The sequence below is a fragment of the Ursus maritimus genome, unplaced genomic scaffold, assembly GCF_017311325.1.
Source record: "Ursus maritimus isolate PB19 unplaced genomic scaffold, ASM1731132v1 scaffold_2, whole genome shotgun sequence".
NCBI lineage: Eukaryota > Metazoa > Chordata > Mammalia > Carnivora > Ursidae > Ursus > Ursus maritimus.
Genome location: NW_024424452.1, coordinates 23,105,220 through 23,130,256, shown reverse-complemented (window position 1 = coordinate 23,130,256; position 25,037 = coordinate 23,105,220). Strand labels below are relative to the sequence as shown.

General features: G+C 36.3%; 1 protein-coding gene across 1 annotated transcript in view; it reads left to right on the top strand.

Annotated features, from left to right (window-relative positions):
• LOC103668908 (ATP-binding cassette sub-family A member 3-like) overlaps positions 1–25,037 on the top strand; it is a 159,316-nt gene that overhangs the window by 64,942 nt on the left and 69,337 nt on the right. Inside the window, exons 12-16 of the mRNA XM_040636564.1 lie at positions 8,703–8,857; positions 9,101–9,256; positions 9,566–9,776; positions 11,850–12,000; positions 18,683–18,784. Coding sequence (XP_040492498.1) covers positions 8,703–8,857; positions 9,101–9,256; positions 9,566–9,776; positions 11,850–12,000; positions 18,683–18,784 — 775 coding nt within the window. The remainder of the gene's footprint in view (positions 1–8,702; positions 8,858–9,100; positions 9,257–9,565; positions 9,777–11,849; positions 12,001–18,682; positions 18,785–25,037) is intronic.

Below are 25,037 nucleotides of genomic sequence, written 5' to 3'. Positions count from 1 at the left end.
TGTGGAGAAAGGGGAGCCCTCTTACTCTGTTGGTGGGAATGCAACCTGGTACAGCCACTCTGGAAAACAGTATGGAGGTTCCTCAGGATGTTAAGAATAGAGCTACCCTATGACCCAACAATTGCACTACTGGGTATTTACCCCAAAGATACAGATGTAGTGAAAAGAAGGGGCACATGCATCCCAGTGTTCATAGCAACAATGTCCACAATAACCAAACTGTGGAAGGACCGAGATGAACTTCAACAGATGAATGGATAAAGAAGATTTGGTTCATAGATACAATGGAATATTACTCAGCCATTAGAAAGGATGAATACCCACCATTTGCATCGGTATGGATAGAACTGGAGGGGATTATGTTAAGTGAAGTAAGTCAAGCAGAGAAACACAATTATCATATGATTTCACTCATATGTGGAACATAAGGAATAGTGCAGAGAACAATAGAGTTGGGGGGGTAACTGAATGGGAAGAAATCAGAGAGGGAGACAAACCACATGAGACTCTTGACTCTGGGAAACAAATTGAGGGTTGTAGAAAGGAAGGTGGGTGGGGGGATAGGGTAACTGGGTAATGGGTATTAAGGAGGGCATGTGATATGATGAGCACTGGATGTTATGCTGAACTGATGAATCATTGAACATTATATCAAAAACCAATGATGTGCTATATCTTGGCTAATTGAATTTAAATTTTAAAAATTTCAAACATTCATCCAAGATGAAAGATTTTATACCCTTACATCTACCACCTAGATTCTACTATTCTAATATTTTACTGCACTTGTCACATATCTATTAATCCCATTTTTAGGCATCTCAAAATTAATTTTAGATGAGATTATGCTTCTTACTAAACAATTTGATATGCATATCATTAACCATAATTTTCTTTTGTGGAATTTTTTATGATGAAACACTTAAATTTTAAGTGTTTAATTTGCTAAATTTTGACATGTGCATACATCTCTGTAATCCAATTGCCTATTAAGCTGGAGAAATTCACTACCATCCCAGAAAATTCTCACTTTACTCAAGTGATCCATTTGTAATTCATAGCAACCAATATATTTCAGATGGGGCAATGACTTCGTATCATCAATGTATACTAATAAGGCAGATTTTGGTTTTTTTTTTTTTAAAGGATTTAAGGTAGGTTATTTATTTATTTATTTATTTATTTATTTATGTTTCAAGTTTTATTTAAATTCCACTTAGTCAACCTATAGTGTAATACTAGATTCAGAAGTAGAATTCAGTAATTCCTTACTTACACATAACACCCAGTGCTCATCACAGGAAATGACCTCCTAATACCTATCACCCATTTAGCACATCCCCAACCTACCTCCCCTGCAGCAGCCTTCAGTTTGTTCTATAGAGTTAGGAGTCTCTTATGGTAGGCTTCCCTCTCTTTTATTTCCTTCCCCTATGTTCATCACTTTTATTTCTTAAATTCCACATAAGTGAAATCATATGATATTTGTCTTTCTCTGACTGACTTACTTCACTTAGCATGAGCATGATACACACTAGCTCCATCCTCGTCATTACAAATGGCAAGATTTCATTCTTTTTGGTGAACAAGTGATATTCTATTGTATATATATGCCACATCTTCTTTACCCATTCATCAGTTGATTGTGATTTGGGCTCTTCTCATAGTTTATTACTGATAATGCTGCTATAAACATCAGGGTACATGCACCCCTTTGAAACAGTATTTTTGTTTTCTTTGGGTAAATACTAAATATCGAGTAGTGCAATTGCTGGGTTGTAAGGTAGTTCTGTTTTTAACTTTTTGAGGCACCTTCATATTGTTTTCCAGAATGGCTGCACCAGTTTGCATTCCCACCAACAGTGTAAAAGTGATCCCCTTTGTCCACATCCTCACCAAAACCAGTTGTTTCTTATGTTGTTAATTTTAGCCATTTTGACAGGTGTGAGGTGATATCTCATCATGGTTTTGATTTGTATTTCCCTGATAGCCAGGTGATGTTGAACATCTTTTCATGCATCTATTAGCCATCTGGATGTCTTCTTTGGAAAAGTGTCTATTCATGTCTTCTGCCCATTTCTTAACTGGATTATTTGGTTTTTGGCTGTTGAATTTAGTAAGTTCTTTATACATTTTGGATACTAACCTTTTATCAGTTATGTCATTGCAAACACCTTGCAACATTCCAAAGGTTGTTTTGTTGATTGTTTCCTTTGCTGTGCAGAAGATTTTTATCCTAATGAAGTACCAGTAGCTCATTTTTGCTTTTGTTTCCCTTATCTCTGGAGACGTCTCTAGTAAGTTGCTATGGCTTACATTAGAGAGGTTTGCTGCCTTTGTTCTCCTCTAGGATTTTAATCTTTTCTGTCTCACACTTAGGTCTTTTATCTATTTTGAGTTTATTTTTGTGTATGGTGTAAGAAAGTGGTCCAGTTTCATTCTTCTGCATGTTGCTGTCCAGTTTTCCCAACCCCATTTATTAAAGAGATTGTCTTTTTTTCCATTGGATATTCTTTCCTGCTTGCTGAAGATAGTTGACCATATAGTAGTGAGTCCATTTCTGGGTTCTCTATTCTGTTCCATTGATGTGTGTCTGCTTTTGTGCCAGTATCATACTGTCTTAATGACTACAGCTTTGTAATACAACTTGAACACCAGAATTTGATGCCTCTTGCTTTGCTTTGCTTTTTTCAAGATTGCTTTGGCTGTTCAGGCTCTTTTGCAGTTCCATACAAATTTTAGGATTGTTTGTTCTAGGTCTGTGAAGAATGCTGGTGGTATTTTGATAGGGATTGCATTAAATGTGTAGATTGTTTGGGTAGTACAGACATTTCAACAATATGTGTTCTTTCAATCCATTAGCATGGAATGTTTTTCCATTTCTTTGTGTCCTCTTCAGTTTCTTTCACAAGTGTTCTCTAGTTTTCAGAGTACAGATCTTTTACCTGTATGTTTAGGTATCTTATTGTTTCTGGTGCAGTTGTAAATGGGATCAATTCCTTGATTTCTCTTTATTCTGCTTCATTATTCATGTATAGAAATGAAACAGATTTCTGTATGTTGGTTTTGTATTGTGAAACTCTACTGCATTCCTGTATCAGTTCTAGCAACTTTTCGTTGGAATCTCTTGGGTTTTCTACATAGAGTATCATGTCATCTGTGAATAGTAAAAGTTTGAATTAATAAGATTGATAAACCACTGGCCAGGCTTATCCAAAAGAAAAGGGAAAGGACCCAAATTAATAAAATCAGTTGTATTAAGGAAGGCACATATTGCATGGAGCACTGGGTGTTACACGCAAACAATGAATCATGGAACACTACATCAAAAGCTAATGATGTACTGTATGGCGACTGACATATCATAATTTTTAAAAATTTTGACTTCTTCCTTGCCAATTTGGATGACTTTTATTTCTTTTATTTCTTCTGATTGCTGAGGCTAGGCCTTCCAGTAGTATGTTAGATAACAGTGGTGAGAGTGGACATCCTTGTCTTGTTCCTGACCACAGAGGAAAAGCTGTCAATTTTTCCCCATTGAGGATGGTATTTGTTGAGAGTCTTTCATATATGGCCTTTATGATGTTGAGGTATGTTCCCTCTATCTCTACTGTGTTTAGGGTTTTTATCAAGAATGGTGCCGTACTTTGTCAAATGCTTTTCCTGCATCTATTGAAAGGATCATATGGTTCTTATCCTTTCTTTTATTAATGTGTAATATCATGTTGATTGATTTGCAAATATTGAACCACCCTCGCAGCCAATACTACTTGATTATGGTAAATGATTCTTTTAATGAACTCTTGGTGATTTGCTAGTATCTTGTTGAGAATTTTTGCATCCATGTTCATCAGAGACATTGGCCTGTAATTCTCCTTTTTAGTGGGGTCTTCGTCTGGTTTTGGAATCAAAGTAATGCTGGTCTCATAAAAAGCGTTTGGAAATTTTCCTTCCATTTCTATTTTTTGGAATAGTTTGAGAAGAATAGCTGTTAACTCTTGTTTAAATGTTTGGTAGAATTTCCTAGGAAGCCATCTGGCCCTGGGCTTTTGTTTGCTGGGAGATTTTTTTTAAAGTTTATTTATAACCCAGTGTGGGCCTTGAACTCACCACCTTGAGAGCAAGAGCTGCATGCTCTACTAACTGAGCCAGCCAGGCTCTCCTGTTGGGAGATTTTTGATTATTGATTCAATTTCTTTGCTAGTTATGGGTCTGTTCAAATTTTCTGTTTCTTCCTATTTCTGTTTTGGTAGTTTATATATTTCTAGGATTGTATTCATTTCCTCCTGGTTGTCCAGTTTGTTGGCATATAATTTTTCATAATATTCTCTTATGATTGTATTTCTGTGCTGTTGCTTGTGATCTCTCCTCTAGCATTCATGATTTTATTCATTTGGGCCCTTTCTCTTCTTTTTGGTAAGTCTGGCAAGGGGTTTATCGATCTTATTAATTCTTTCAGAGAACCAGCTCCTAGTTTCATTGATCTGTTCTACCAGGCTTTTTTGTTTGTTTGTTTGTTTGTTTCTTTTTTTTTTTTTAAGATTTAACTTATTTATTTGATGGCGAGAGAGAGAGAGAGAGAGCAAGCACAAGCAAGGGGAGCAGCAGAGAGGGAGGGAGAAGTACTGAGCAGGAAGCCCGACTTTGGGCTTGTTCCCAGGACCCTGGGATCACGACCCCAACCAAAGGCAGATGCTTAACTGACTGAGCCACCAAGGTGCCCCCCCCCATTTTTTTTGTTTCTGTATCATTTATGTCTGCTCTAATGTTTATTATTTTCCTCTGCTGGTTTAGGCTTTATTTTTCTAGTTCCTTTGCTTGTAAGGTTAGGTTCTGTATTTGAGACTTTTCTTGCTACTTGAGGTAGGCCTATATTGCTATATACTTCCCTCTTAGGACTGCTTTTGCTGCATCCCAAAGGTTTGGAGTGTCATTTTTTGTTTTCATTTGTTTCCATGTATTTTGCTTTTTCTTCTTTAATTTTCTGGTTAACCAATTCATTCTTTAATAGGATGTTCTTTAACCTCCATTTATTTGTGGTCTTTCTAAATTTTTTTCTTGTGGTTGACTTCAGGTTTCATAGTGTTGTGGTCTGAAAATATACATGGTATGATCTCAGTCTTTTTTACCTGTTGAGGGCTTATCTGTGACCCCAGTATGTGATCTGTTCTGGAGAATGCTCCACGCACTTGAAAAGAATGTGTATTCTGCTGCTTTACAATGAAATGTTCTGAATACATCTGTTAAGTCCATCTGGTCTAGTATGTCATTCAAGGCCATTGTTTCCTCATTCATTTTCTTCTTAGGTGATCTGTCCATTGCTGGAAGTGGATGTAAAAGTCCCCTGCCTTTATTATATTATTATCAGTAAGTTTCTTTATGTTTGTTATTAAATGATCTATTTGTGTGCTCGAAAGTTGGGGGCATAAATATTTACAATTGTTAGGTCTTCTTGTTTGACAGACCCCTTTATTATAATATAGTGCCCTTCTTCATCTCTTGTTATGGTCTTTGGTTTAACATCTAGTGTGTCTGATATAAATATACCTACCCCAGCTTTCTTTTAATATTAGCATGATAAATGGTTCTCTATCCCCTCACTTTATTTTTTAAAGATTTTATTTATTTGTTTGAGAGAGAGAGCATGACTTGGGGAGGGCAGAGGGAGAAGAAGAAGCAGGCTCCCAACTGATCAGGGAGCCCAATGTGGGTCTCAGTCCCAGGACCCTGGGATCATGACCCAAGCCAAAGGCATTCACTTAAATGAATGAGCCATCCTGGTGCCCATCTATCTCCTCACATTCAATCTGCATGTGTATTTAGGTCTAAAATGATTCTCTTGTAGCCAGCATATTGGTGAGTCTTGTTATTTTATTCATTCTGATACCCTCTGTCTTTTGATTGGGGCATTTAGTCCATTTACATTCAGTGTAATTATTGATAGATATGAATTTAGTGCCATTGTATTACCTGTGATGTCATTATTTCTGGAGATTTTTCTGTTCCTTTCTAATCTTTGTCACTTTTGGTTTTTCTTTTCCACTCATGAGTCCCCTTTAATATTTGTTGCAGGGCTGGCCTAATGGTCATCTACTCCTTTAGTTATTGTTTGGGAAACTCTTTATCTCTCCTTCTATCCTGAATGACAGCCTTGCTGAATAAAGTATTCTAGGCTCCATATTTTTCCCATTCAGCATGTTGAATATATCATGCTACTTTCTTCTGGCTTGCCAAGTGTCTGTGGACACATCAACTTCTAATTTTGTCTTCCCTTGTAAGTTAAGGATTTCTTTTCCCTTGCTGCTTTTAGGCTTTGTTTATCTCTGTTTTTTTGCAAATTTTACCACAATATGTCTTGGTGTTGTCCTGCTTCTGTTGATTTTGATTGGAGTTCTCTGTGCTTCCTGGATTTGGACATCTGTTTTTTTCCCCAGATTAGGGAAGTTTTCAGCTTTAATGTGCTCAAATAAACCCTCTCCCTTTCTTACCCTCTCCTCCTTCTTCTAGAACTCCTGTGATATTAACGTTATTACACTTTATGGATTTGCTGAATTCCCTAAGTATATATTCGTGATCCAGTATTTTTTCTTTCCCTCTTCTCTTCAGCATCATTATATTCCATAATTTTATCTTCTGTATCACTTATTTATTCCTCAGCTTCTTGCATTCTTGTGGTCATTACATGCAGTTGGTTTGCATCTCAGTTATAACAGTTTTTATTTTGGCCTGACTACTTTTAGGTGTTTTATCTCTGCCATGAGGAACTCCCTGGGTTTTCTATGCTTTTTTTTAAGCCCAGCTAGTATCCTTATGCTTGTTTTTAAATTCTGAATCAGGCATATTACTCATATCTGTTTTGATTATATCTCTGGCTGTAACCTTTTCTTGTTCTTTCTTTTGGGATGAATTCCTCCACCTTGGCATTTTGTCCAGGTCTCTGTCTTCTTCTCTGTGTTAGGAAAGCCTGTTATGTTTTCTGCTTCTGAGAGTAATGGCTCTGAGAAGTCATATATTGTCCAGGGCCTGGTGCTTCAGGAAGTGTTTCTTGTGTACGTTGTGAGCACTCTACTGCTGTGTTTTGGCTGTGTTAACTGTTCATAGCCTGTCATCCTATCCCACTTTATTGTATCAGGAATGCCTGTATAGGGGCGCCTGGGTGGCGCAGTCGTTAAGTGTCTGCCTTTGGCTCAGGGCGTGATCCCGGCATTCTGGGATCGAGCCCCACATCAGGCTCCTCCGCTGGGAGCCTGCTTCTTCCTCTCCCACTCCCCCTGCTGTGTTCCCTCTCTCACTGGCTGTCTCTCTCTGTGTCAAATAAATAAATAAAATCTTTAAAAAAAAAGGAATGCCTGTATAATTTTCTTGAAATGGATGTGTTAGTGACATTGTGTCAGAAAACATTGTTACTGTTCCTCTTTCAGACACCATGAATTAAACTGCAATAACTCTTTTATTGTACATGCTTCGCACAAAACACTAGACAAAATAATGCCAGAAGTTAGATATACAAAGTTAGAGGTATTCCAACCCAATTCCTACCCCATTTTATATTAGTAGCATTAATAATAACACTTTGTTAAAAATGAAAAATCTGGGACACAAATGTTAAATGGGTTAGAAGGCCTAGCAACAAGAGTAAAGGAGGACATTTAATTACTCTAAATGCAATGGACAATCTTGAATACACTTTTCTTTTCCAGAGTGGTTTTTTTTTTTTTTAGTTTTTTAAATCATTATTTATTTTTTTAGAGCATTGTGGGGGAGGGGCAGAGGGAGAAAGAGCATCTCAAGCAAACTACACGCTGGGCGCAGAGCCCCACACAGGGCTCAGTCTTGCAGTCCTGAAATCATGACCTGAGGTGAAATCAAGAGGTGGATGCTTAACTGATAGAGCCACCCAGGTGCCCCTCAGAGTGTACTTTTTAAAGTGGAATTATTTTTTTAAGATTTTATTTATTTTAGAGAGCATGCAGGGGGGAGGGAGAGAGAAACACAAGCCGACTCCCTGCTGAGCAGGGAGCCCAACACAGGGCTTGATCCCATGACTCTGAGATCAGATCTGAGCCAAAACCAAGAGTCCAACACTCAACCAACTGCACACCCAAGTGCCTCTTAAAGTGGAATTATTAAGTGGTGGAATTTAAGGAGTTTTGTAACTGCATTTGGTACGTTATCAACTGTTTCAGCAGAAAACTGGCCCAGTTGCCATCTGTGCATAAATGTTATGCAAATATTTTTAGACTATTACATGTGATTATGTTTTATCTTCCAACAAAATTTTAACTTCTAGAGTGTAGGGGTCCTACATTTTGAATTTTTCATTAAAAAAATCAACCACAGTGTTCATAATGCTGTGCTCAGATCATAATATGGCTCACATATGTTGTCACGTGGCAGACAGCAGTACTAGAATATTAGAACAGTGATTTCTTCAAAGCACTTTATATTACTCAAGTAATTAATAGTATTTTATACTCACTGAAAACTAGAATATATGGGATAAGCAAAAAAAAAAAAGGAAAAATTATTTCTTTCCCCATCACCAAACCGTTTATATTTACCAGACTATTAATTCTATAGAAGACTTGATAACTTTTTTTAGTAATCCTTAAGTAGACTAAAGTTTAGGTGCTAATGGACAGTGTGTTGTCAGGTTCTCTCACAGAAGCTAAGCTTTTGTCATGTCTTCTACTTAATTCTAGGTTTGACTCTTCCTACAAGTGGAAAGGTGTATATTAGTGGATATGATACCTCAAAAGACATGGTTCACATCAGGAATAACTTGGGCTTTTGCCCTCAGGATGACATATTGTTTTCAGAATTGACAGTATCAGAACATCTCTATTTCTACTGTGTGGTGAGTCAGAGAGATGTTCTTTTCTTCTACTCTTCATATGCTTTAGGCAGTATGACCAAGGATCAACATCCTTACCCTAATTTAGTGGAAGGTTTTTTGGCATTGTTCTTTTATTATAAAGGAAGGCAAAAGGAAGAAGAATTGTCTTATATATAGATAACTGTGTAAGAGAAATTCTGGTGTAAGAATTTTTTTAAGTATAAAGTTGGAAGCGCCATGTAAACTCTGGCCCTATCTTTATAGATAAAAGGAATACCTCCAGAGATACGTCCCACAGAAGTTAGTAAAATGCTGACTTCTTTTGGCCTGCTGGAAAAGCATGATGCACTTGCAAAGTCACTGAGTGGAGGAATGAAGCGGAAACTCTCCATCATTATAGCACTTGTAGGAGGCTCCAAGGTAAAGAATGGTTAACATGAGTCCCTGCTCCAGCTGATAAATGAAACTCACCTGACACAAACCTAAGAGCTGATATGAATCTAACTTTATAAAAGGAACTTCTGAAATGATAATCGGAGGGGATTTCCATTATTGACCAGGTGGTGTAATGTGGTTATGGGGTTTGAAATTATGTTAATTTTGCAGAGTTCTTAATATAATGTAGTGTAAACTATGTATCTTAACTTAAATATGCCCCCCCCCCATAAATAGTAAGTTATTGCATAAGGGACACAGCATGGATCATGGAATTGTTTTTCTGATCTTTAGGTGGTGATACTTGATGAGCCAACTTCTGGCATGGACCCAGTCTCAAGGAGATTCACCTGGAATGTCCTTCAGCAGTATAAACATGATCGTACCATCTTACTGACCACCCACCACATGGATGAAGCTGATGTCCTGGGTGATCGTATAGCCATCATGGTCAAGGGATCCCTGAAGTGTTGTGGCTCTTCAGTTTTCCTGAAAAGAATATATGGTCTCTCTCCCTTTGATCATTGTTTGGATGCTAATGGCTTAATAACATTATTCTAACATGATTATTATCATTTTTGTTCCACTACACAGGTCTTCAAAAGCTTCCTGTGTCCTATTATGTTAGATCTAAACTATTTAAATCAACTGTAATTTAGACAGTTCCAATCTAATTAATTACTTCCCATTATTACTTAATAAGTATATTGTAACTTGGAAAATATTCTTTGTTGACCCCAAAAAAGTCATGTTTATTTCTTTCATGTAACTTCTACTCAAGTGTTAATTTGTTGCAGGAGTAAAGTAATGCTTCTGAGGGATTTGGTACATAGATTCATGGCTTGGAGAGGAGAAAAATCAGTGACTAGATATTTCTGACCCTTTTCAATCAAATCAATATCTAACTCCCAGTGTAATGAGTTAAATGCTTTCATATTTATTTTCATGAATATTCCTGAGATGTGGCAGTCGATCAACAAGAATTTATAGAACAGAAAACGACTGAACTGTGGCATAAAACTGTCTTGATTTTGATAAATATATAGTCTGGTTAGTCAGTAAAACTAGTACATTGAAAATGAACAATACAAAAACCTATGTAATTGGTTCTGAAATTACATGGCTCCAGCAGTGAGTGCATCAAAATTGGGAGGAGACAAATTAATGAGAATAGTTAAACATTATATCATTCTATTAATAATGAATTCAGTATTTGAATTCATTCATCCAACTCACATTATAGGTGAATTATTATATTCATATTTACATACATTATCTCATCTAATCTTTATGACATCACCATTTTTATGAAGAAGAATACTGGGGCTCATATTAAGTAATGTATTCAAACCATGTGAGTAAGTGGATGTGGATCCCTCTAACACCAAGGCCCATGCTTTGCACTCATATGCTACCACTTCCCCACCAAAGAGGATGTTGGTTTATACACAAATAATGAATCATGGAACACTATATCAAAAACTAATGAAGTACTGTATGATGACTAACGTATAATTTAAAAAGAGAGAGAGACTTTCATTGTTGAATGCTTTTGTACTTACAGATGAGGATATGGAAATTGACATTTCCATAGTAACCTACTATGTTACTATGACTAAATGTCAATTTCCATGGTAGACACAAAAGTATTACTCAAGTATATTGATTATCCATAGAGTGTGTTCAGTTGCAGACTTCATAAAGGCAATGGAGAAAAGAACATATGTTTAAGGAAATTGGATAAGTAAGTAAAAGCAAGAGGAAAAAAATGGGCCTTTTTAACCCCTAGAACAATGAGGAAGTCAGCCTGGATCAGAAGGTTTTTTGGGAGGATCACTAAGAATTGAAGTTTGATGAGTAGGGGTAGAAAATGGAAAGGCATTGAAAAAAAAAAACGAGTGGTTTTCATTAGATGTGCAAATGTACATCTAAGAAGAAGTTAGAAATAGTGGATTCAAAAGCTCCATTCTAGGATATAACAGTAAGCTACCTTAAAGTGACGAGTGATAAAATAAGAATAAGAGCAACAAGACGAGAAGGATGAGTATGTGTGTAAACCTATACACACGTGTGTGCACAAACATGCACGTGAACATGTGCATGTGTATAAAATCCTGAACAGATCAGGCAGACTTGGTGTTGGAAGTCCACATGGCCTGTTTTCACAGGAAGTGAAGACTTCCTAGTACAGTGAGGTGAAATTTTACAGGTTTCATTCATTAATATAGTGAGGTAAAAGTTTCCACTTTTGACATGTGTGTGAAATGTGGTGAGTAAGCATTAAGTATTTAAAGAATAATGGAAGGAAGAAAATCCAAAAAAGATATAAAACAATGACACTTTACCAAGTTTAAATTCTGGTAAGAGTATGAAACCTATACATCCAAAGGTTAAAGAGTCAGGAACTGACTAAGAGGAATGAAGTGAAGGGAATTTGAAACCCATTTGCTCCTAAGCACAAACATGATTCCTCTTAAAAAATGAAATTTTTAACAGGCAAGAGCCTATTTTGAGGGGGGAGGGGAGTGTTTAATTTGGAAGGTTACATTTAAAAAAAATTTTTAATGGATGTTTTCAGGTGTGGGATACCACATAATTATGGTGAAGGAACGTCATTGTAATGTTGAAGGAATTACTCAAGTGGTTGATCAGCATATACCTGAAGCCAGATTGGAGAGCAATGTTGCAGCTGAATTATCATTTATCCTACCCAAAGAGTACACACACAGGTATGGATCCAGAGACTGTTTAGTTAAATGGTATTAGGTTACCAGAAATAACTATTACTTTTCCACGTTTCCTTGGGCTTGGCAAGTAGATTCTTTCAGGTTGCCACTTGACAAGTAATAGTCAAAACTTTACTTTCCAAGGCAGCCAGTGAGAGAGCCTGTTACTAGTCTGAGGCTCCATTGTGTTTTAGGCCTTGAAGCCCTGGAGGTTTCAGCACAGTGAGCTCAGTCGGGGCAGGGTATGACCTGTCAGCCTCCTCATTCTGTCCTGATGGAAGAGTTTTTCAAGTTGTATATGCTATGCAGGCTGTGGAAAATAGTAGTACAGCTATTGGAATCAGATATAAAGATGGCATTGTCTTTGGGGTAGAAAATCTAGTCCTTTCTAAACTTTACAAAGAAGGTTCCAACAAGTGACTTTTTAATGTTGATCGGTTTTTGGAATGGCACTAGCAGGTTTGTTGGCAGATGCTCATTCTGTTTTTTTTTTTAAATGATTTTTTATTATATTATGTTAGTCACCATACAGTACATCCCTGGTTTCCAATGTAAAGTTCGATGATTCATTAGTTGCGTATAACACCCAGTGCACCATGCAATACGTGCCCTCCTTACTACCCATCACCGGTCTATCCCATTCCCCCACTCCCCTCCCCTCTGAAGCCCTCAGTTTGTTTCTCAGAGTCCATAGTCTCTCATGTTTCATTCCCCCTTCTGATTACCCCCCCTTTCTTTATCCCTTTCTTCCCCTACCAATCTTCCTAGTTCTTATGTTCCATAGATGAGAGAAATCATATGATAATTGTCTTTCTCTGCTTGACTTATTTCACTTAGCATTATCTCCTCCAGTGCCGTCCATGTTGCAGCAAATGTTGAGAACTCGTTCTTTCTGATAGCTGAGTAATATTCCATTGTATATATGGACCACAACTTCTTAATCCAGTCATCTGTTGAAGGGCATCTCGGCTCCTTCCACAATTTAGCTATTGTGGACAATGCTGCTATGAACATTGGGGTGCATATGGCCCTTCTCTTCACTACGTCTGTATCTTTGGGGTAAACACCCAGATGCTCATTCTTTAGCAGACATTGCAAGATAAAAAGCTTCCAACTTTAGATCTAATTTTGGCTATAATCTTCCATTAAAACATCTTGCAGAGAGTGGCCATGTATATACATGCATATACACTGTACAGTGCTGTTAGACCTTTTGGCTCTGGCTTCATGTTAGGGTCTTACAGTGTGAATGATCATGCACAGCTCTACATCAGGAGTTTCATATGGCAATTGGGGCTATGTCATTGGCAAAGCCAGGCAAACTGCAAAAGACAGAAACTAAAGGTAAGAGGAAACTTATAAACTTCCAGGGACTGTGCCAACTTCATCTTCTTGCAAGATGTAATTACTAGCTTCACATTCCCTTAAGCAAACTTGTTGGCATTCTCAAAAGAAGATAAATAGAGGGGAACTTCTTCAACTGGTTAAAAATTATCTACAAAAAGCCTATAGCTAACATCATACTCAGTGGTGAGAAACTCAAAGCTTCCCATTACTATTGGGAACAAAGCAAGGAAGTCCTCTCTCACCACAGCTTTCCGACATTATGCTGAAAGTCCTAGCCAATGTAATAAGAAAAGACAAGGAAGTGTATTTAGATTAGGAAGGAAGAAATAAAACTGCCTTTGTTTACAGATGACATGATCATCTTATACAAAATGTCTGAAAGAATTGACAAAAACAAAAACAAAAAACCTCCTGGAATTAATAAGTGATTATAGCAAAGACGCAGTATACAAAGTTAATATAACATGCAAAAGTAAATGACTTTCCTATATATTGGCAATGAGTAAATGTAATTTGAAATTATAAACACACTTGTAAAATTTAGCACCTCCAAAAATGAAATGCTTAGGTATAAGTCTACCAAATATATACAAGTTCCATATGAGGAAAACTACCAAACTCGGATGAATGAAATAAAAAAAAACTAAAAAACAAGATATTTTATGTTTATGTATAGGAAGATTCAATATCATCAGATGTCAGTTTTTCCCAACTTGCTCTATAATTCAATGCAATCCTTTTTTTTTTTTTTAAAGTATGTTCCATGCCCAGCATGGGGCTTAAACTCACAACCCTTAGATCAAATCCTGAGGTGAGATCAGGAGTCAGACCCTCAACCGACTGAACTACCCAGGCACTCCTTGATTCAGTGCAATCCTAATGAAAATCCCAATAAGTTATTTGATGGATATCGACAAATTGATTCTAGAGTTTATACAGAAAGGCACAAGACCCAAAATAGGCAACACAGTATTGAAGGAGAACAAAGTTGGAGGACTGACACTGAGCATTTTCAAGACTTGCTATAAATCTGCCATAATCATGTCAGTGTGATATTAGCGAAAGAATAGAAAAATAGATCAATGTATGGTCACTAACATGTCATAATAAATTTTTAAAAAAGAAAAATAGATCAATGGAACAGAACAGCATGTCCAGAAATAGACCAACATAAATATAGTCAATTGATCTTTGTCAAAGGAACAAAGGCAATACAATGGAGAAAAGATAGTCTCCAACAGATGATGCTAGAACCACTGGACATCCATATGCAAAAAAAATTAATCTAGACACGTATCTTATACCCCTCACAAAAATTAACTCAAAATGGATTGTAGGCCTAAATGTAAAATGAGAAACTATAAAACTGCTAGAAGATAATCTAGGAGAGGGGCGCCTGGGTGGCTCAGTCGTTAAGCATCTGCCTTCAGCTCAGGGCGTGATCCCAGGGTCCTGGGATCGAGCTTCGCATCAGGCTCCCTGCTCAGCGGGAAGCTTCCTTCTTCCTCTCCCACTCCCCCTGCTTGTGTTCCCTCTCTCGCTGGCTGTCTCTCTCTCTCTGTCAAATAAATAAATAAAACCTTAAAAAAAAAAAAAAAAAGGAACCACTTTCTTAAAAAAAAAAAAAAAGATAATCTAGGAGAAAACCTATATGGCAGTGAGTTTTTAGATACAGCACCAATGGCAGGATCTCTGAAAGAAATCATTGAACACTGGGTGTTATTCGAAAGTAATGAATCCTGGAACTTTACATCAAAAACTAGGGATGTACTGTATGGTGACTAACATAATATAATAAAAAAATGTTATTATTAAAAAAAAAAGCTGGGCTTTATTAAAATGAAAACTCTGCTCTATAATGGGCAATATCCAGAGAATTAGAAGACAAGTCACAGATTGGGAACAATATTTGCCGAAGACACCTCTGATAAAGGACCGTTATCCAAAATATTCAAAGAACTCTTAGAACACAACAATAAGAAAACATAGAACCCAATTTTAAAATTGGCCAAAAGGAGAAAGGCAGGAGAGGAGAGAAAACGTTAATGATTTCAGGAAAATAAAAGAAAAATGTTTAAATAAAAAAATTGGCCAAAGACTTTTTTAAAAAGATTTATTTATTTATTTTAGAGAGAGAGAGAAAGAGAGAGAAAGCATGTAGGGAGGGGCAGAGAGAGAGGTAGACAAAGAATCCCAAGCAGACTATGTATTGAGGAGTCCAACATGGGGCTCTATCTCATGACCCATGAGATCATAACCTCAGCCAAAACCAAGAGTCTGATGCTTAACTGACTGTGCCACTCAGACACACCTAAAAATGGGCCAAAGACTTTAACAGACAACTCACCAAAGACATATGTGTGGCAAATAAACATATGAGAAGATGCTCACCTCACATCAGGTCAATGCAAATTAAAACAATAATTAGATACCACTACACATTGATTTGAATGGCCACAATCTGTCATCCTATATTTGTACATTTTTATCTATAGTTTCTAAATGTTTTATAGGTAAACATTACTTTTGTATCAAGAAAATTAGTATTTAAGTGAGAAAGCATTTTCATTAAGAATATGGAAATTTCCTATCTATATAGAAAATTCTTCTAAATCACTAATAATAAGAGCAGATTTAAGCTAGATTTTATTAGAATTTTTTTGCTTTTAGAGGAAGAAAAACTTTTTTCTTAAAAATTTTTTTTATTTATTTGAGAGTGAGTGAGCAAGAGAGAGAGAAGGAGCAGGGAGAGGGGTAGAGGGAGAAGGAGAAGTAGACTTCCCACTGAGCAGGGAGCCCGACATGGGGCTCGATCCCTGGAACTCCGGGATCATGACCTGACCACTTAACCGACTGAGCCATCCAGGTGCCCCAAGGAAGAAAAAATTTAAAATGGTAATAGTAAGCACTGATAATGATTTTGTGAAATTTCCTCTTTATATACTAGTAGTAGGCAACTCTTAAAAATATTCACAAAGTTTGACTCAACAATTCTAGGAAATAATTGTTTTCTAAGGAAACATCTAGAAACATCTAAATTCCCAACAATAAAGTAAACTTAATTCAATTATAGAACATTCATACAATGGAATAGGAATCAATCTTTGAAATTTATATTTTCATAGAAAAACACTCATAACAATAAATTTAAAAGCTGGGTATAGAATCCTATAATGTAGGATAACAACATGCAATATATGGAAATGAAAGTTAAAAAACAGAATCAAACCAGGGATGTACTGTATGGTGACTAACATAATATAATAAAAAAAATTAAAAAATATATCCAAGTAGCATATCACATATTTAACAGTCGTGTTTTTTCTGGGTAGTAAAACTATTTTTATTTTCTTTTTTAAACATTTGTATTATCCACATTTTCTGTATTTACTACTTTTTTAATCAGAAAAAAAGGATAATAATGCTAATAATAATGCTTGATGATTCATTGAAAATTTTTGTTTTAAATTTTCTGATTTCACCGGCCCTAAAGAGGCCGGAATCTGCTGTTTAACCAACATATGTACACAGAAACACAATTACTACTGAAGTTTCTCATTACAGCATTGAATGAATTAAAAAGTCAAAGGATCCCATAATCCTTCTCCTCAGAAATAGTTACTCTTATGATTTGAGTTTGTTGTGTATTGCTTAAGACTTTTTTATGCATTAAATAGTATGGATATTTAAATATATAAACCTGCGGCTTTATCACCCTTTTGAATTAGTTCCGTGTATAGATAATTAAATTCTTCATATAAAAGTTAAAAAAAAAAGTATGGAGATTACTCAAAACTAAAAATAGAGCTACCATATGATTCAGCAATCCCACTTCTGGGTATTTATCAAAAGGAATTGAAATCAGGATCTCAAAGAGACACACTTGCTGTCTCATGTTTATTGCAGCATTATTCACAATAACCAAAGTATGGAAACAACCTAAATGTCCATCTGTGGATGAATAGATAAAGAATATTGGTATATACATACCATGAAATATTATTCAGCCTCAAAGAAGAAGGAAATCCTGCCATTTGTGACAATATGGATGGATGGATCTAGAAGACATTATGCTAAGTAGTATAAACCAGACACAAAGACAAATACTGCATAATTTCCCTTATATGTGGAATCAAAAATAGTCAAACTCATAGAAGTATGGAGTAGAATCATGGTTTCCCGGAGCTATGGGGAGAGGAAAATGGGGAGGTGATTGTCAGGGATCCAAAGTTTCAGTTTTTGTAAGAACTGTAAGTTCTGGAGATCCACTAAACAGCATAGTGCCTGTAGCTAACAATGCTGTATTGTGTACTTAAAATTTTCCACAAGGAAAGATCTTATATTGTGTTCTTACTACAAAAATGAATGGATGAATGAATGAATGAATGAATGAGATAGGAAATTTTGGGAGTTGATGAATCTGTCTATGTCCTTGATGGTGTATATTGAATATGTTCAGCTTGTATGTATGTATGCATGTCAATCATGCCTCAATAAAGTGGTTCAGAATTTTAAAAAAATTTTAGAAGATTTTGCCGTGCATATACTGATATACATGTGTGCATATTATATGCATATTTATTATTATATTGATAAACATGTCAGAGTAATGTTCTGAAACTTACTTCTCCCACTAATTATGAGATAGAGTGAGGTGAATCTAATTTTGGCTCAAAAAATAGAGAAAATTTTGATAGAATTTTCCAAAATGGAGAATTTTCAGTCTCCTTTTTGTGGTCACGTTCACTCCTTAGAGAGAACATAGTAGAGATAGGTTCAACAACCGATTAGGTTTCTGGAGTAGATGATCTTCTAAAGTAGAGAAACATAAATCTCAGAAAAAACTATTCTTCAGAAACCTCGATGGCACTCCATCACATCTTCCTGAAATGGCACAAAACTTACTTGATTATGTGAGGAAACGATTCTCTTCCAGGCCTTGCTTTCTATTATTTTTACTTCATTTTCTGTGTTAAGTTTCTTCTGTTCCTTAATAATTTGAAAACATTTTTCCTTTTTGATTTAGTATTTTATAGGAACTGTAGCATGTATTAAGTAAATTAAATCTTAATTAGAGATGAATGTTGATATATAGAGAAAGTCAGTTGATAATTTTATCAGAAAACCAGGAAGCAGTTTATGATAGCAGTTTGGTAGTTTTTTCCCCTTATATTTTCTACATTTCTGATTCATTGGAGCTATGGGAACTGTAACAAGCATTGCAGTGAAGGATGAGCTACATTTTTCCCACTGCTGAAGGAAGTTAATTGGGAGCAAGAAATATTAATATGAAAGTAATCTGTTTAGTTGGTAGCTTTCTCCCTTCTCCTTCTTCTAGGTTTAAAGACCTTCTTACTGATCTGGAAAACAGGCAGACAGAGCTGGGCATTGGTAGCTTTGGTGTCTCGATCACTACCATGGAAGAAGTTTTCCTCAGGTGAGTAATGATGCTTGGGGGGCCAGGAGAGAGGAAAAATCTCTTCCTCTATAATCAGATTTCATTTTGAAATCAAACGCCATCCTGTATGGGGCTGGAGTAATCGAAGACATAGTATTAGATTGTTAGGTATGGTAATCTTCTATGAATGCCAACAGACCAGTGTATGCCCCTTGCTCCTCTGCTGGACTGAGGTTGCTATGAATTGTGGGACTAGGATGAGAACAGCAGTCCAGTGAGCTGGGGAGACAGGATCTTCCCTGCAAATCGTGAGGCTATGGAACTGCAGAAAACAACTAACTAAACCCAGCTACTAAATACCCAGGGTAGAGGAGTATTGGGTGGGAAAGTTATGAAACTTTTGGGTTTGTGTTTCGGTGCCTATGCCTTTTGGGAGTAGGGGCTTAGGATTGGCCTAGAGCAAAGAGAATTTATGCGTCACAGCAAAAGTCCGGTATCTAAATTGGAGGTCTTACTGAGGATGACTTTAAAATCTTGCATCTAATCACGTCTCTGTAACCTACTTAAATTGTCCGTGGTTTGTGTTCTGAGATTACCTTGCACTGCTTGAAAGCTCAAAGAGAAGGTGCCCAGAGATTTCAGGATACTGCTAAGGGAAGGCCAACTGGTTAGCAGTCAAAGACCTCACAAAAAGTCTCTTCTGGACTTTTCCAAACGTCATTCTCTTAGGCTTAGAAACAATCTTGTAAGTCTCACTGCTTCATGGAGTAATGGCTAAGGGAAGTATTTTGCAATACAGGCCTACCTCAAGGTGTAAGAAAAGTCTCAATTACACAACCTAACTTACACCTAAAAGAGCTAGGAAAGGAATAGCAAATAAAGCCTAAAGCCAGCAGAAAAAGGAAAATAATAAAGAATAGAGGAGAAATAAGTGGTATAGAAGCAACAACAACAAAAAAAAAAACCAGTAGAACAGATCAGTAAAACTAAGAGCTGGTTCTTTGAAAGAATTAATAAAATTGATAACCCCCTCGCCAGATTTATCAAAAAGAAAAGAGAAAGAACCCAAATAAATAAAAACATGAATGAAGGAGGAGAGGTTTTAAGAGAATATTATGAAAAATTATATGTCAACACACTGGGCAATCTGGAAGAAATGGATAAATTCCTAGAAACTTACAAACTACCAAAACTGAAACAGGAAGAAATAGAAAATTTGAACAGACCTATAAACAGAAAAGAGATTGAATCCGTAATCAAAACTCTCCTAACAAACCAAAGTTCAGGGCCAGATTGTTTCCCAGGGGAATTCTACCAGACATTTAAAGAAGAGCTAATACCTATTCTTCTCAAACTTCAAAAAAAAAAAAAAAAAAAAAAGAAAGAAAGAAAGAAAGAAAGAAAGAAAGAAAGAAAGAAATGGAAGGAAAACTTCCAAACTCATTCTATGAGGCCAGCATTACTTTGATTCCAAAACCAGACAAAGACCCCACTAAAAAGGAGAATTATAGGCCAATGTCCCTGATAAACATGGATGCAAAAATTATCAACAAGATACTAGCAAATCAAATTTAACAGTACATTAAAAGAATTATTCACCTTAATCAGGTGGGATTTATTCCTGGGCTGCAGGGGTGGTTCAATATTCACAAATAAATCAACGTGATACACCACATTAATAAAAGAAAGAATAAGAAACATATGATCCTGTCAATAGATGCAGAAAAAGCATTTGACAAAGTACAGCATTCATTCTTGATAAAAACCCTCAACAAAGTAGGGATAGCTGGAACATACCTCAACATCATAAAGGCCATATATGAAAGGCCCACAGCTGATATCATCCTCAATGGGGAAAAGCTGAGGATGGTCAGGAACAAGACCGGGATGTCCACTCTTACCATTACTGTTTAACTTAATACTAGAAGTCATACCCTCAACAGTCAGACAAAAAAGAAAAAAAGAAAAGAAAAAGCATCCATATCAGCAAGGAAGAAGTCAAACTTTAATTATTCACTGATGACATGATACTCTATGTAGAAAACCTGAAAGACTCCACCAAAAAGACTCCACTGATAAACAAATTCAGCAAAGTCGCAGGATACAAAATCAACGTACAGAAATCTGTTGCATTCCTATACCAATAATGAAGCAGCAGAAAGAGAAATCAAGGAGTCAATCCTGTTTACAGTTGTACCAAAAACCAGGGTGCCTGGCTGGCTTGTCAGTGGAGCATGTGACTCTTGATCTCAGGATTTCGAGTTTGAGCCCCTTGTTGGGTATAGAAATTACTTAAAAACAAAATCTTAAAAAACAAAAGCGAACAAAAAACAATGGTACCAAAAACCATAAAATACATAGTGATAAACCTAACCAAAGAGGCAAAAGATCTGTACTCTGAAAACTATAGAACATGTATGAAAGAAATTGAAGAGGACACAAAGAAATGGAAAAACATTTCATGCTCATGGATTGGCATAACAAATATTGTTAAAATGTCTATACTACCCAAAGCAATATGCACATTTAATGTAATTCCTATCAAAATAACAATAGCATTTTTCACAGAGCTTGAACAATTAATCCTAATGCTTCAGTAGCTCAGTTGACTAAACATCCAGCTCTTGATTTCTGCTCAGGTCATGATGTCAGGGTCCTGGGATTGAGCCCCATGTCAGGCTCCCTGCTCAGCAAAGCAGCGAGTCTACTTGAGGATTCTCTCTCTTCCTCTTCCCCTCCACCAACTTGCACATTCTCTCTCTCTCTCTCTCAAATAAATAAAAAATCTTCAACAATCCTAAAATTTTTATGGAACCACAAAAGACCCTGAATAACCAAAGCAATCTTGAAAAAGAAAAGCAAAGCTGGAGGTACCACAATTCCAAATTTCAAGCTATATTACAAAGCTGTAGTCGTCAGAACAGTATGATACTGGCACGAAAACAGACACATAGATCAATGGAACAGAATAGAAAACCCACAAATGGGCCTATGACTATATGGTCCACTAATCTTTGACAAAGCAGGAAAGAATATCCAATGGAAAAATGACAGTCTTTTCAACAAATTGGGTTGGGAAAACTGGAAAGCAATGTAGAAGAATGAAACTGGACCACTTTCTTCCACCATACACAAAAATAAATTCAAAATAGATAAGAGATCTCAATGTGAGACAGGGAACCATCAAAAGGAGAAGAGGTAGCAATCCCTTTGACCTCGGCTGCAGCAACTTCTTACTAAACACATCGCTGGGGGCAAGGGAAACAAAGGCAAAAATGAACTTTAGGGACTTCGTCAAGATAAAAAGCTTCTGTCCAGCAAAGGAAACAATCAACAAAACTAAAAGTCAAGCGATATAATGGGAGAAGATATTTGCAAATGACATATCTGATAAAGGGTTTGTATCAAAAATCTATAAAGAACTTATCAAACTCAACACCCAAAAAACAAATAATCCAGTTAAGAAATGGGCAGAAGACATTGTTACAGGATTGCAGGGTTCTTGTCTCACGAAGTCGAAGAATGAATCAGGTGGACACAAAAAGGTGAAGTGAGGTATAAGTTTATTAAGTGAAGGTAAGAGTAGAAACGAAAGAAAAAGCTGTCTAGAGTGAGAGGAGACCCGAATGGGTTGCCACTGAGGGTTTTTAGGACCGGTCTTTTATTGAAAACTTGGCCAGAGACCTTGCAGCCTTGAGATTCTTGTGCCATCTTGGTTTGAGCAAGGACTATTGATAACATCCTTAATGACTTACTTCTTTGAGGTCTGGTCATTTTGTGATTACAATGTAGCTGCCAAAGAAAAATACACCCTAATATCCAGGACCAGGTGGTGAGGTTTATTCCCTTATATCTTGTTCACTCTGTCTTAGCGCTTCTGCCTGCCAGGAAGTTTCAGAGCCTAGTTAAGGGCCCCCTATTTCTCCCTGCCTATACCTTAACCCTTTCTTTACTTAACTTGAATAGACAGTTTTCTAAAGAAGACATCAAGATGGCTAACAGACACATGAAAAGGTGCTCAACATCACTTATTGTCAGGGAAATACAAATGAAAACCCACTATAAGATACCATCTTATAAAGGATGGTAAGATGAACAACACAGGAAAAAACACATGTTGGTGGGGATGTGGAGAAGGGGAAACCTGTTCCACTGTTGGTGGGAATGCAAACTGGTGCAGCCACTCTGGAAAACAGTATGGAGGTTTCTCAAAATGTTAAAAATAGAATTACCCTACAAGCTAGCAATTGCACTACTAGGTATTTATCCAAAGGATACAAAAATACAGCTACAAAGGGGTACATGTACCCTGATGTTTATAGCAGCATTATTAACAATAGCCAAACTATGGAAAGACCCTAGATGTCCATCGACAGATGAATGGATAAAGAAGATGTGGTGTATATATACAATGGAATATTAGCCATCAAAAAGAATGAAATCTTGCCATTTGCAACAATGTGGATGGAACTAGAGGGTATCATGCTAAGCAAAATAAGTCAGTGAGAGAAAGACAAATACCATATGATTTCACTTATATGTGGAATTTAAGAAACAAAACATATGAACTTAGAGGAAGGGGGGAAAAGAGAGGGAAGTAAACCATAAGACTCTTTAGTATAGAGTACAAACTGAGGGTTGATGGAGGGAGGTGGGTGGGCGGTGGTCTAAATGGATGATGGGTATTAAGGAGAACACTTAAAAAGGACTTAGAAGGGGCAAAATAACTTTGGCAATGCATATCCAGGATTGTGCTGATGAAAAGGAAAGAAGAACTCTCAAATCCTGCCAATTATATAGTAAGCTGGTTCTACCGCATTGGTGAATATGTGGCAACATCCAGTGAGTTGAAAATACCCACCTTCCACAATCTAGAAATTCCACTGTTAGATACACACTCTAGAGAAATCTCACATATTTTCCCAGAAGACAGATACAGAGATATTCATTGAAGTATGTAATAGCAAAATACTGGAATAAATAATACAATGTAACAATAAAATATGATACCTATGTAATGAAATATGATATATATCAATTGGAAGAAATGAACTAAATTTCTCTTTATACACATGTCAATGTGGAGAGATAAAATGTCTAATCTTTTAGAGGAAAAAAAGCATTTTGCAGAACTGCTAAATATACTGTTTATATAAAACATTAAGCTCCTAACACAAACTATACATGTTTATGGATGTGTAAACATATATACAATAATATTAAAATATACATGATTTCTCCACTGTAAAATTACCTCTTCTCCCTATTTTGTTCTCCGTTCTTTAGAAGCATGTCATTTGACACAGATCATACTCAAGGGGAGGAGGGATTGAATACATACACCTCCTGGAGGAAATAGTACCTATAACATTATCTGGAGTTCTACAAGGTAGATTTGTCTCTCTTCTCCATTTATTCGTTCAGTCCACTATTCATATCAGTATGGACTCATGTAATACTACCTTGGCCAGGTAATCAAAGTAATAGTTCCATCACAGTGATATGTCATGTTAATATCATGTATCCCCCCCCGATATAAAAGAGGGCACTTCATCTCTGCGATATTCTTCCCAAAAAGCCATAACCCCATTCTAACCATGAGAAAAACATAAGACAAACCCAAATTGAGGAACATTATACAAAACACCTGATCAGAATGTCCAAGGTTATGAAAAACAAGGAAAGTGTAAGAAATTCTCACAAACCAGAGGAGACTAAAGAGACATAATGACTAAATATAACATATGCTGGATGGGATCCTGGAACAGAAAATGGACTTTAGGGGAAAAACTAGTGAAATGTGAATAAAATGTGGAGTTTAATTAATAGCAATTTGCCAGCGTTGGTTTCTTAGTCGTGACAAATGTGCCACAGTAATGAAGGATGTTAACAATAGGGAAACTGCGTGAAGGGTGTACAGAATTTCTGTATTATGTTTGATACTTTTCTGTAAATCTAAACCTATGCTATCATTAAAAGTTTATTTAAAAAGTACATACAAGATTACATACAAAACATCATAGTTGACTTGGTGGAAGAGGTGGAAGGAAATGGGATTGACAATCTTGTTCAAAGGTGATTTAAATTTATTTGTAATATAAGATTGGCTCAAACTGACAAAATGTTAAAATTTCCTGAGTTTGGGAAGTGGGTGTTTTCTTACATTTACTCTTTTTCTGTACAGAAACTTTAAAGGAAAATGTTTGGCTAAACAAAATCTAAACATCTCATGTATCAAAGTTAAAAGCCAAATCACAAAGATTAATTCTAATACATAATCCTAATACATAGGAAT